Source organism: Rissa tridactyla, chromosome 7 (assembly GCF_028500815.1).
Source record: "Rissa tridactyla isolate bRisTri1 chromosome 7, bRisTri1.patW.cur.20221130, whole genome shotgun sequence".
NCBI classification, from domain to species: Eukaryota; Metazoa; Chordata; class Aves; order Charadriiformes; family Laridae; genus Rissa; species Rissa tridactyla.
In genome coordinates this window covers 29,806,731-29,820,808 of record NC_071472.1, presented here as the reverse complement: position 1 = coordinate 29,820,808, position 14,078 = coordinate 29,806,731, and the positions used below count along the sequence as shown (strand labels likewise).

At 42.5% G+C, this 14,078-nt stretch overlaps 1 protein-coding gene across 33 annotated transcripts in view; it reads left to right on the top strand.

Moving 5' to 3' along the window:
- Positions 1-14,078, top strand: part of PIKFYVE (phosphoinositide kinase, FYVE-type zinc finger containing) — a 79,691-nt gene that overhangs the window by 20,436 nt on the left and 45,177 nt on the right. For 31 of the 33 annotated variants that reach the window (XM_054209460.1, XM_054209464.1, XM_054209465.1 and 28 more), the window contains 6 exons: positions 1,157-1,295; positions 3,941-4,098; positions 4,885-4,996; positions 6,758-6,905; positions 7,404-7,571; positions 13,221-13,283. In XM_054209460.1, the coding sequence (XP_054065435.1) occupies positions 1,157-1,295; positions 3,941-4,098; positions 4,885-4,996; positions 6,758-6,905; positions 7,404-7,571; positions 13,221-13,283 (788 nt within the window). The remainder of the gene's footprint in view (positions 1-1,156; positions 1,296-3,940; positions 4,099-4,884; positions 4,997-6,757; positions 6,906-7,403; positions 7,572-13,220; positions 13,284-14,078) is intronic. The other 2 variants (XM_054209463.1, XM_054209462.1) reach the window with 1 other exon arrangement.

The following is a 14,078-nucleotide window of genomic DNA, read 5'->3' as shown; positions in this document are numbered from 1 at the left end:
ATAAATGACTAAAAAGGACCTAACTTAAACCCTTTATCAACCCAGTATTCCTCCTTAAGAGACAAAAGAGGAAAATGCAGTGGTTTTGAGACTATTGTACCTTCAGTGCCTACTTCCTTGCAGTACAAAAGCTGAAATAGAGTGGCATTGCTATTGCATGCCTGGGCTCAGCCACAACATCCATTGAGAATTCTTGGGAATAATTAGTGTGTCTGTTAGCCAGTTAGCAAACTCTGTGAAGTTACCTGGGTTCCATTCCAAAGACTAGAGGCCGTCAACAGTTCTCATCACTGATACTGCTGCAAACCTCTTGACTTGGTTCTGCATTGACGTTTTGAGCTTCCCTGTTGCTGTATGCAGAAGTATTTTCCATCTTCACTCCTTAGAGCACTGTTAGCACGAATGGTTTACGTTGCCTGCTTTTTTGCTGCTGCGTGATGAGAAGTTGCACTCTGGTTCTTCAGAGGCTTAGTCTCGTGAGATATTGGAGCAGAGGGTATCTGGAACTTGTATTTGCATTTGTAGCATTGCAATGATTATTGCAAAATGGTGTGTTTGTACTGGAGTACATAGCCAAGATTTCCTAATCAGCTGGGCTGAGATCAGGTGGATCCTCCATACCTCAGTACAAGGAAAATTGCCAGCTGGAGTGACCTCCAGCTTCAGCAGACAGTTTAGCCACCCTAGGGGACAGATGCTGAAACTTCTAGACTCTGCAAGCTGTCAGATGTATATTTCAGAGAGCTGAGGAGCAGGAATTTTAAATGGATCAAGGAGAGGGGGAATCTCAGTGTCCTGTAACAGGGATCTCTGTGTGGGCTGTCCTTGCTGGCATCTGTCTTGCCTCCAAACCGCTGGAGCTTCTAATTACCCAACATCCCATCCTTTCTCCGGTCTATTCAAATGCAGCCATATATGAATTGATGTGCCTAAACTTAGTTCTAACTGCTTCCTACAAAGAGCTTTACAAAAGCTTGTTTGACTTCGATGTTCCAAAGCAATACCCTTGCTTGCTAGAGATCCATTCTTCTGCTTTGATGGGGGAGGAAGCTTTAAGCAGTAAGAAGTTTCTTTTTTAACATGCGACAAGATCAACGTCTGGTGAAGCACCGCACAACGAACACTTACACTTCAATTCTTCTCTCTTCCACTCCAGATCAGCCAGCATCACTAACCTCTCACTGGATCGATCAGGTTCACCAATGGTGCCTGCATATGAGACCTCTGTCAGCCCCCAGGCCAGTCGCACACATATGAAGGCAGAGACCAGCGAGGATGAGCGCAAAATCCTTCTGGTACCTTTCAGACTTCTGTTTGTCTTGCTCTGTGAAGGCAATGAAGTTTGCCTTTCTTGTATGATGCAGCAGGAGTATCTTGCTGCCTTTAAAGGCTCTTGGCTGAGCACTCTTACCTGGACTTCTCCAGGTGGTGCAGGAATGAAGAATATTGGTGCTGCTTTGGATGCCTCTGTCTTCCCTGAAATAAACCATAGTTTCATATGCTGTTTGCATAAAGGTGTTCACAGTTTTAATCTTCGTAATTGTGTTATGCCATGTGGACTTGGTATATGGTGGCTCCTTGTGGGTTAAACCTGTCATGGCTGTACCTGTAAACCAATGACCTGATTCTGTATTTCTCCAAGTTTAGATTTTCCCTTTCGTAGGCCACATAATTGGGAACTTTAAAGGGTTGCTTCAAAATGGTTACACCATGATGAATGAGTTAAAGCTGCTACAGCTCATTGGGCCAAAACATAACTTGGCCCCTCCCCATGTTTGCAGAATAAATATAACATTTTGTAGAAGGTTGTAGTGACGTGCTTGTTCGAAGAAAAATCAATGTGCAACAGTGTTCTGTGTAATCCTATTATCCCCTCCCCGTAGAGGCAGTGTTGCAGATGGCTGTTACTGTACGCTATTCAGTAGAAAACAGTGTTTCTTTTCTTTGAGGGACAGGAAGTGTTTTTCACACATTAAAAGATTCAAGATTGCTCCGCATTGCCAATTTGAAATGAGGAAGGCTATTTCTGTGTTGTCAGGTATTTGTCCGCTGTCAGCAAAATGCATACGAGTATTCCTGAGGGTGCAGAAACACTTTAGTTCCTGTTCTGTTGCACAACTCCTTTCCAGGGTGCTCTGTAAATGGTTAACTATGTGAGGGAGAAATGTTTTTAAGGAACGTCTTTACACCACCATGCCCTGTGTGTGTTTGTTAATGAAGGAAAAATAAAATTTAAAATGCTATGAATGCAACTTGGACCAAGATGATCAAGTGCCAGTGCACTTCAGCTTCACACTGTTTAAATTTTTTTGTCTGTTTCTTTCCCTGGGGCAGAAGAAAATTGGTAGTATTGCTTCTGCTCATGTAAGAGCAGAAGATGCAGTGTCAATTAATGTAGGATTTTCCATGAATTTCTACTGTTTATTTAATGCCCTTAGCATTAAAGCTAAGTCTCAGCTAAGTGAAGCTGAGTCTATATCAGGAGTTAATTTAAAGCTTAACATATTCCATTCAGAAGACTAATGAACTTTGCTCATGAAATAAAAGGTAGGGGAGGATGTACGTACACTGGGGTAAGCACGCACTTCTCTGAACTAGAGGTCAAAATCCTTGAGTTAAAAGGATTTGTTGTGTTCTGCTAGTTTGTCCAGTCTACTGAATTTACCATGTGAGTTCAGGGTAAACTACAAGGCAGCCGAACTGTGGAATCACCAGTTGCATCAAATCCTGTGGTCCTATGACATGTTCTGTCACTGATCCATTTGACTCCATAGCTGGTATGGAAAGGGAGCTGCTGACATTGCTTTTAGGATAATACCAGGACAGCCACTGCTGGAAATAAAAGCAGAAAGCCAGTCCAGTAACAGAAGTGGAGCAAAACTCTTGGATGTCAGGGCACTCTTGGGAAAGTGCAACAATGTGGGTCTGGCAGTTAACTGGAAAGCTGAAGCCAGTTAAAATTTAATTAAAGCTTTTATTTTTTTTTTTCCTGTGTTACGCAAAAGCAGAATGGCTGAGGCATTTGAGGAAGTGAGCTGCAGTGTCTGTTCCCCACCTCTTGGGGTGCTCTGTTTCTCTCTCAACCTACTCCCAGGTCCTAGTTTCCACTCTGCAACAGTGGATTGTGCTGTGCCAAGCCAGGGTGCATATGGGAAAGCAGAAGGGGACAGGTGCAGAGGGACAGTCTGGTATGGATGGAGTGTAGCCTACACAAGAGTTGGCACACATGCTTAACAGGCCCCAAAATAATTTTGAGGTATATGATGAAGTGTTCCAAGTGGTGAGGGGAAAGAGATCCACATACTCAGAAATAATTGAGTTGAGAGGAGTACACACCTTTTTTGCTTAGTAGCCAAAGCTAGCAGTGTCTAAAAAGGCTTGCTACTGAACAATAAAAAAGGAATCCTCAATAAGAAATGGTGTCCCAGAACTTGAATATAGCAGTGTGCATTGCCGTGTCAGTGTGCTTTATATCTGGGCTTGATAATGGAGTAGTGTGTTTCACAAAGCCTAGGTTAAGCACAAGTTATACAGAAAAACCCTCTTCCAAAGGATGAGTTTCCGTTGTCCTCTATATTTACACACACCACCTGAATTTGAGAATAGGGTGCAAGAGGGCAGTAGTGAGGACATAAGTATCTTATAGGCAGTACAAAGTCTTGCCACGTTAAAAACAAAACCCTCTTAACTCTGAGGGTACCCACTTAGTTTGTCCCTTATTCTCAACTTACTAAATAAAAGGAAGGGTATGAGGAGCTGATGTCTTGTCTGTTTGCTGTTTCTGTTTGCACTTTCACATAGGCTGTACAGAATGGCTTAGATTTTATGCCTGTTTGTGGAGGGCTTTTGATCTAGAAGCTGATCTGAGGACCCAGGTTGATGCCCTTGAAATCAGTGCTAAGGTCAGACTAGTAAGTAACTTGCACATCTCCCTGTCCAGGACTCAGTCCAGCTGAAAGATCTGTGGAAGAAGATCTGCCATCACAACAGTGGGATGGAGTTTCAAGACCATCGCTACTGGCTGCGGACACATCCCAACTGCATTGTGGGAAAAGAGCTGGTCAACTGGCTCATCAGAAACGGGCACATAACCACAAGGTAACCTTGATGCTTTAGGACAGCAGGTGTCTCTGTGACAGGAGGTTGTGAGTTTTATTTGATACAGAGTATCCTAGACTGCAGAGATAGACCCTTTTGCAAGGAGATGAGAAAGAAAATTCAGATCTCTTTACTGCCTACCAAAGCAGGTAGGGTTCTGACTCTGTGTGACACAAAACAGGGCACAGGAAGCTGACTGGTCTGGGAGGTGGTGTGGGAGGCAGCCTACGGGGCAAGTATCACTCAAACATTTAGAGAACAGTGAGCGTGTTACAAAGACTGTCTAAAAATGTTTACTGATACTCCGAAGGGCAAGTCAGCCCCTGGGATCAGAGATCACTGATAGTGTTTGACAGCTAAATTTTTGGTGGGGATGGCAAGCCCTTAACCTTGTTAAGTGGGTATAAAGAATCTGGTGTATAAAACTATGCGAGAGGGGGATAAAACTGAGATGGTTCTTAAGTGTAGAGCAACAGCCCTCACTCATCAGAGATGCTCAGTGTGTATAACTCAAGCTAAAAATATTGGAGGAGCACAAACAATATGTCTTAATCGTCTGTTGGAGACCTCAGATGAGTTTAGGGTACTGGCAGTCTCTTCCATCTAGCTCTGTACTTTGAAACAGCACACTCTGCTGTCTCTCCACAATATTTTAAGTAGTGTCTGATTGTGACAAGTCAAATAGCACGTAGCAAATAACTCTTTCCTTCTGTAGCATGCTTGTACCATAAACCATGTGTGTTTAGAGCTAGACTTAGAAAACAATCTCTATTCTTAAACCTCCAGGGTCCAAGCCATTGCAATAGGACAAGCATTGGTTGATGGACGCTGGCTAGAATGTGTCAGTCATCATGATCAGCTCTTCAGAGATGAGTATGCTCTCTACAGACCGTTACAGGTAAAAGGAGTAGGAAAACTATGGTTCTTGGGGTTTGGCTGTGGACTAGAATCTTTTCTAATATTGTTCTCTAGCAGTCGTTGTAGGCTTTGTAAATCGTCTCTCCTGTACAGAGAATTGGGGTCCAGGCCTTTTTCCTTAGTGGTTTAAAGCCTGAGGAAGCTACATTTGCCCAGAAAGCTTCAGGGCTGTCCTCTGTGGAGGATGAGGTGTTACATGTAGTGCTGCCTGATGTGGAGGAAAGGGTCTCTAATCTAGGCTAGTGCCTCTCATGGTAAACATCTTCCATGGAGGCCTTGGAATGGCACAGTCTGTGCTTGTGGCAGCTGGCTGTCGTGTGCAGAATCTAGAATCGGTGTGCTATTACTGGTGATTGAGACACAATAATGGTCTTCTGTTTCAAAATTCTTTCTTTAAAAACTTCCAGAGAATGAATATTTTAGATATACAGTGTTAGATCTTCTTATATATTGTATTAGTAACCTTCTTCTGATCTCCACTGATGGCAGTTAAAAAGAATTCAGTACCTCAGCCACATGATACAAGATTGAGAGGGAGTCTTTGTCATGCCTCCCAAATAGGACTGGCTAGCTGAGGGGGAGGCAGGAAGCCAGTGACCAGAGATGCTATCCTACTGCATTTCATTGCAGTTGAACTTGCTGAGGGGTAAGAGCAGTCACTGGCCTGAGTGTTTGGATTTTTTTTTTTTTTTTTAATTTGAACAAGATATCTCTGTAGCCTCTGTTAACTGAAAACACTCAGCTGAGAATCTTCCATGTTCTGTAGCTTCTCACAATAAACAGTGGTTCAGCTGTCCAATGGACCTCAGTCAGAAAGGTTGTGGCCATTAGCATCTTGTCTTCCTCGTGCATTTTGGCTCTTGGCCATAGTCACTGATTGTCCACTGAGATTGCTCTGGGCTTCACCTGGCATCTCAGCTAGTTACTAGCAAACTGAGACAGTGCAGTTAAGTTTGCCCTTATCTAGCAAGTGCTTGTGGATCCCTGTTTGTAACTATTTGTAAGGGACTTACTCAAGGTTTAAAACCTATTCTTGTTCTCATTTGCTGAAAACACTGTCTAATCTCATTTATCATGAACAAGTGTCAGGAGAAACAGTGTTGTTGACTCAGTTGCTTGCTGCACTCACTGTAGCCAAAGGAATGATAGTGAGAACTGCCTCTTGAGGTGACTGGAGGCATCAGGGTACCTGATGGAAATTGCTTAGATGCTCTCCAGGTTCTCTGTCACTCTAGCCATGCTTTGCTTTGACACAATAGCCCCAGCTAGAGCCTGACTTGTGAGTGAAACTCTTAAAGCTGCTTTGGTCAGTCCCAAAATTGCTCCAGTAACTTAGAATTAGCCTCCACCAAAAGCTGCATGTGCTGGTTTCTGGGCAAAGGATACAGTCATCACCCACCTTGGCTGGGGATAGGAAGCATTCAAAACTGCTTAGCTGGATGTGGTGACAGAAAATGTGCAGTAGAATAAACTTGTTTAGTGCCACTTAGTCACAATTTGTGGGGAGGAGGCAGAGACGAAGCAATGTAGGAAGTGTAAAGAAATACTTGTTTCCTGTGCCAAAGAGTTCCTATTTCATGCCAAGGGGGGTGGCTCTATGACTAACCTGGCTCAGCCCACTGAGAGTATCCTCTGACTTTTAAAATGTCTGATCTGCATTTGTAGCAGGCTGCTTTATAAGACTGCTTAATATTTCAGCAGAGCTGCTCTTTAACACCTTTTTTTCTTCCTTGTCATCTAGAGCACAGAGTTCTCAGAAACCCCATCTCCAGACAGTGACTCTGTGAACTCTGTAGAGGGGCACTCTGAGCCGTCCTGGTTCAAAGACATCAAGTTTGATGACAGTGACACAGAGCAGATTGCTGATGAAGGAGAAGATAACTTAGCCAGTGAGTTTCACCTGAGTCTTGTCCTCACTCTGCCTTCTCCCTGTTATCCCCAGTCCTTCAGGACATAGTAGTTTAACCATGTCTTGCTTTATGTGTGTATGTGTTTGTGTGTGTGTGCATGGGGCTGTAAGGATCTAAGCAAACTATAACCTAGCTGGTCCTCCTGTTTCTTACGATGGATACAGTATTTTGTATTTAGTGGACCTGGTAGAGCTTCATACTTCCAATGGAGGAGAAGCATGTAAATTGCTGCCTTCTGTTTCTCAGGCAGACTTCTGTTTGATTTGGGCCCTGTAGTAATGCACTAAAGAATGCCCAGTATGTCAGCATGCACACATGAAGATAAGATTAGAACTATGAAAATACTGTATTCCTGTACTATTGCACACTGGTCTTTATGTATTAAAGACAATTTTTCTCCTCTCCAATACCCACCCTCATGATACCCGTTTGAACCCTTCTCCTCCCTGTATCTTCCCCCTTATCCAACACTAAAAGACTCCGCCAGCCCTAGCAAGCGCACTTCAGTCAGCAGCTTCCAGTCCACAATGGACAGTGATTCAGCCGCTTCCATCAGCCTGAACGTGGAGCTGGACAACGTGAACTTCCATATCAAGAAGCACTCCAAGTACCCACATGTGCCCCCTCACCCTGCCGACCAAAAAGGTATGAGGTAGTCACCAGCTGGAGTTGCACATGATGGAGAGCTGGGCCCTAACAATACTGACCTGTTTGGACACTACTTTTGTAGCTGTCTTACAGAGGGGGAAATACCATATTTAGCTGGCACTGGCTTGCAGTTTTGATGTGCTCACCTCTGAGGAGGCTCAGTAGAACTGTTGAAACACCTTCTCTGCAGAGTGTGTAACTTCCCCTGTGACTTTCTCTTTGCAGTTGAAGCAAAGTCTCCTGTCCATCCATAATGGGGCAGATCCACATAGACAGTTTCTGTCTAACTGGGGTGGAAAAATAGTCCGTGGATAAACCAGTTTGATATGTGTCTCTACAGTTTGAGATTAAACTGGAAAAGCAAGCAAGAAAAAAAAAACCACCAAACAACAAACAAACAAAATTAACTTGGAATAGCTCTGTGCTGACTTCTAACTGTACCTTAGTAAGCCTACATTTGACAGAAGAATCTCACTGATGAGCAATAAGGCCTAACTTAATCTATATATGTAACATTTGTTCACAAGAAAACACCCACTTAAGCGAAGCAGGAAGGAATCAAATACTCAGTGTCGAAGACTTCTTTTGGAAGGCTTTTTTTTTCCTCCTAAATAAGTACTAAATTGAAAAACTCTAAGCAAGATCCTTATGGAAAAAAATAATGTGCCTGCCTGTTGACAACTGCATTCTCCAAATTGGACGAGGGCTGACTGAAACCAGGGCTTGCCACTGGCTTGAGTCTAGTATATTCTAGTTGCTTTACATGCTGGGTGGCAATTGATGTCATTGCTCTGCTTCCTTACCTAAGGTTACATCAGCTTTGTAGACTTCTATCTTTGCCTGCTTCTAAGGAGTTTCTTATTCTTAATTATTGTTTCACCCCACTCCTTCAGTATTTCCAACTTTAAAAGATGATCCAGTGTTAAATAATTTGGACTCCTCCTAATGAATTAATCCCTTTATTAAAGTCTAACAGGTATCTTCTCTTGTTGTGAATCAGAATGCAAGACTCATGCTTGCATACAGATTGCATGTTCTGAAACTGTGAAAGGGTCACTGAAGAGAGTGAGGGGTGAGAACTAGTCACAGCTGACTTTCAGGGTATGCTAGACATGGGAGAGTGAGTGAGGCAAACTAGAGGGTGTGTTTATCAGTGCCTATTGTAGTCACCTTTTTTTATTTACTAAGAATATGTCTAGAAGAAGGGAAATCTAACTGCTTATTTTTCCCCCAAAGAGAGGATCAGAGCAGATTTGAAATTTGATATCAGATACTCAACGGTAGGGACTGGTTGTCAGCACTGCTGACACCATCTTGTTATTTATAGAGTCATAGAATGGTTCAGGTTAGAAGGGACCTTAAAGATTAACTAGTTCCAACCCCCCCTGCCATGGGCAGGGACACCTCCCACTAGACCAGGCTGCTCAAAGCCTCATCCAGCCTGGCCTTGAACACTTCCAGGGATGGGGATGGCTGTTTCCAGCTCATGCCCTAATAAAATTAAAAGCTAATGCATCTACAGAGAAAGAAAGGTGTGGAGAGGGAGAATATATCAATGAATTCCCTTTAGGAGGGAGGGATGCTGGATTAAGTGAGCTTGAAATAGGCCCAGGTGTGCTGCAGTGTCCTATGAATTTACAGCTGTAGCAGATTGATCTTAATCAGCGTGTGTCGGCAGAAAAACAGGCAGTAGTCAGTTTGGCTCTGATCAGTGTTGTAGGGCTTGTAGAGTGATAGTCCTGGCTTCAGATATATCTGAGTCTTTATCTCCTTATACAAAAAACAGTACATGATGAAGGGGAAACGTAAGAGAGCCTGCCTCTCTCGAAAGCTGTTGACCAAATCAAGGCTCCTTATAGCCAGAACTGAAGCTCTTATGAGACAGATTTTGATGATGGAGAGCTCAAAGAAGATCAGCAGAAAAGGCAAGTGATGAGGGGACTTGAAAGGAGAGAGACACTTCTGCCTTTGAATTATATACGTTGGCAGCACACTGCTGTCTTTTGTGAATCTCTGCTGACTGGTGTTTGTTACCTTTTCCTGAAATGTGTGGTCTCTTAAGCAGGTTGTTCTGTAGGAGTGTAATTCATAGTAGAAAACTTGGAACAATTACTTTTAATAGAATGGATTTCCCTTGAGGGGAAGGTATCAGTAATATGCCCAGAACGGGTACAGGGTGGAGTTGTGCATCATTAAAGTGCACTGTGGAAAGGTAGGTATTATCCTGCAGTTTTTTGAAAAATCTGTATCCTCTGCAAATACAGAGGATTTGCTGTACATCTCTTTTTGTTTACTGGCATGAGAGTCTCTAGAGGAAAGGCCAAACCAGGGAGCAACTAGTTAAAATGAATGACAGCACCATGAATAGCAAGACGTGCTTCTTTGCAATAGAGTGACTGAAATTTTGTAGGTACTTAGATGTTTGTTACTCAAGGCCTTCAAAAATTAGGTGGGACAAAATGCTACAGTGCATACTGTAGTGCCTAGAGTAGTGAAATGGATGACTTCTAAAACTTGGTTCTGGAAATATTAAAGGTGGAGTGCAAAGACTTTGGCCCTGTGTTCCTGATTAATCCTGGCTATATTCAATGAAAGATGCCTTCCAGGGTGTTATAGAGTATTACAATGATTAGACAGCCAAGACTCTAGATAGTTAAGCTTCTACATAAAATAGGACATGGTTATTTTAAGAACAGAGTACTGTAGTCAGTCAGCAGTGTGGTGTGTTTGTTGCTGTCAGGGGTCAGTAACTTCGCTGTGACCATTATGGACACGTGTTATTTGGCTTGATTTCACTGGAACTGTCTTTCCTTAGACTGGATGACAGTGACTTAATTTTCTGTGAAGCAATGAAGTAAAACTGAAGATCACACCTACCTTTTGAGGCTAGTAACTCAACTTCCTCACAACTGTGTAAATTACGGTCATTGGGGAAGGACTAACAGGACAAAACATCAGTGCTGGAAGTGCAGGTCAACTTTGATCTAAGCGGTTAGTGGGTTTCTTCAAATGATTATGGGATATGCAATTTCCACTAGTCACAGAGGTCAGCTGCTTTGAAGCAACGGCCTGTGATTGTACTGTGTTTTAGAACAGAGTGGTCTGTTGGCCGAGTCTGACGGCAGGACTTCTTGTGATGTTACAGGCTGACTAATGTCTGGTGTGTTTCCATGAAATTCTAGTGACTCCAAGTTAGCTGGCATGTAGTATCTTACAAATGAGTATAGTGACTCACTTATAGTATCATCTGCCTGAAGACAATGGTACTTTATAGCGTGTATCAAAATGGGAAAGAAATAAGATTGTTTTCTGCATTTAAACTGAGAGAAGAGATTAAGTGACTTATTTTAAATGTGGGTTTTATTTGCTGTTTTTTAAAGAGATACAGTTATCAATATGGGAAACTTTATTTTCTAAATGTCTTTGCAGCCAGATATCCTTGATCCTGATAGCAGGTATTTTGGGTAGTTAGTTTTTGATGCCTGCATCTAGTTAGGAGGGGGAAAGAGAAGAGGATCGCGTAACCACAACACAGTTCCTTATCACCATTGCTTGCCAAGGCTTAGTGTGCTGTTGCCAGGAGCCTGTTTAGTGCACCTTCTTTTGAGAAGGTGTGCCTCAGTCTTCAGTGGATATCTGTGGATGTAGCCTTATTTGTGTATCTAGAGGAAAAGCTGTAGTTGCTGGCCAGTCTGTTTTGATGTTTAACCAGAGAAATCTGTAAGGTGTATAAAATCTGCTGGTTTCCACTGGAGACCTGTGAATTTCTGTGTGCATTGTGGTATTTGCTTCCGATGATGCCCCTGAATGTCAGGCTTAGGAATTTGTATGTTCTGGAGCGGTGTTTTTCAGTTTTTTACTTTGTTGTTTTGTTTTGCTGAGCTGTTTGGGAGAGCTGGTAAGATAGTCTCTTGATAGCTAACTGCTTGCAGATGAGGCTACAAAATATGCTACAGGAACCTCCTCCCCATCCAGCGTTCTGTGGAGCGTGATGCATATAGGGATGATGTGAGGTACAAAATGTGTGTTAGCCACTCTCACCATCTCAAACTCACGCCTATGGGTGTGTTATCTGTCCAGTTTAGGAAGAGGCATGGTATCTTACCTTGTCAGGAACTTCCCCTGGAGCACAATGGGAAGCGAAGCTATAGGAGGTGAAGCTGTACTGAAGAGAAGACTTCCTAGGTCGGAGCTGCCACCTGTGTTTTTGTTCAGAGCATAACTAAGGTTAGATTTCAGGTGGAGTTAACTCCTGCCTTGCCATGCCAGTCAGGGATATATGTCAGACATAATTTGAGTGTTCACAGTAAGAGCTGCAGCCCTGAGGCTGTTGCAAGGTGGCGTGGGATGGATGTGCTAGTGTAAATGCTCTTGTGTAGGTACAGCATGACATGACTTTCTCTAGGTAGTCTGTGAGGCTGTGGGTGAAAAAAGCTGGCTTACCCTCAGCATTCAATCAAGCAGTATGTTGCTTATAATGCTAAACACTTCATCTAAGCAACAGATGAAGGGAATCTGCAAATCACCACCAAGCTGCAAGGGAGGCTTGCAACTTCTCTTTGGTACATTGATCACTTATTGAGTATCTGCACACTGGTCAACTGCAGACAGGCTCAGATTTTTAAACTAGTGGTATGTAAGGGGTCTCCTGAGTGTTGCTGTTCAGAGACCCGTGATTGCTTGTGTCCTGTCATCTTTCTGTTGCTTTGTGTTGGTGTCTGAAAGCTGCCTGGCTTTGCGTTCTGTTTGTGGCAGTAGGTCAGGACCATTCTCAGGAAAGGTGATAAAGGGCTAGCATTGGACTTTGGATCATCATGCTGTATAAGTAATTGGGGTATTGCTTTTGTTTTTCCCACTGTACAATCCCTTTTTGTAGAAGCAGGGGACCAACTAAAGGCATAACAAGCTAATGGCCTCTGGAGAAAACAAACTTTTTGTAGGCAGCCAGCCTGCATGAGAGGTCAAAATCTAGCAAGCTAAACAAGTGTAGGAGGTGGAACTTCATTCTGTTTTCCATATGTGAAGTGATATATAACTCTTGCATTCCTTTGTTGCTGGGAGTTCATCTCTGTCAGCTCGGATTACTCAAAACACTGTAAACTGTTTTAGACTTTAGACTTCTAGCTCTGGAGAGGCAGATTGTTTTTGGTTTCCTTCACTGTGTAAGATAAATCTTATAGCTGGTCTCTCCCTCAGTCTGAGATACTTCATTGGAGTCTGAGAGCAAAATGGCTTCTGAAGCTGCATTTTTAGAGCAGAGGAGGCTGTTCCCTGTCTGGACATTCCCATGGTGTCTGCTCTCAGCTTAACACATTTGTATTCAGATCTAGAAAAGCACAGCGTGGGTCAGTTGGAAAAGCTAACTCTTTTTAGTTCAGTCTTTGCTCGTGTCTACTTTGTTTGTTTTGTTTCTTCACAGTAATAAGTACTGTTTTCTTATCATCTTAGAAGTTTTTGATAGAACAAGAATGAGAGGATATTCTTGTCTTGACCACTCATCGAGCTGTTGCTAAATTGGTGACTAAACACTTAGATGAGTAATGCTGCTGCTTCTGGTGTGGGCGTGTACATTGTAATTATATGGGCGCACCAGTGTAACCTGTCATTTTTTGTCTCCGCCTATCTCCCTCTTCTCTCTTCTTTCAGAGTACTTGAATCCTGAAAACGGAGGGCAGCAGATGTTCTCTATAAGTGATGCTTTTATTAAAGGTAAGGAGAAACTTCAAATGTTGCTGTTGTGCAGTTTTAATATTTTAATACAGCATTGACCCTTTAGAAACATTTATTTGACAGTAAATCTAAACTTGTTTGTGGCAAAACTGATACATAAACTGTACTCTAACTTTTTTGAATGCACTTTTAAGCTTAAATTTCTTTCACTTCTCAGACTTCTTCATTCAAAAGCACTCAAAGGAAAAAGCTTTTACTCTCTTCTTTTTTTAAGTGTAAGTGGCAAGTCTGTTCACAACTTCCCCACCCACAAACTTGTGTAACAGACACTGATTTTAACTTTCCGTGCAAGCAAATGGAGATGTGATGTGATTAATTGTACTGTTTCTATAGAGTAGCTTAAAGCTTCATCTCTTAAGTCTTCCTGGGTTTCCTGTCATCACCACCACTTCTACTTCTGAAATGAAAGGCCATTAGCTGCAGTTGTGAGGTTTAAAACCCTTCCAATATTTGTGTCAAGGTGCACTTGTCAGCTTTTTTCTCCCAGTTAATGGTGTTGATTTTGGTGAGCTCCTAAGAGAAGGAAACAAGAAGGAAACCCAAGCGTCTGTGCAGCCAGAAAAATAAAGTCTTTGATTAAACTGACGCTTAGTTTTTAACTGAGCTTTTGCAGGAGAAAGAAAAGGGGAAAACCCAATGTAACTTCTCTTAATCCTCTACACAGCTAATTTTGGGTATGGAGCATCTGGAAGAAATTAATTGTTGTTTTTAAAAAGTCTTTTTTCAGTAGTCCTGCTCAGGTTACTATTGTATAAGGATTTTGCTGTTGTATCA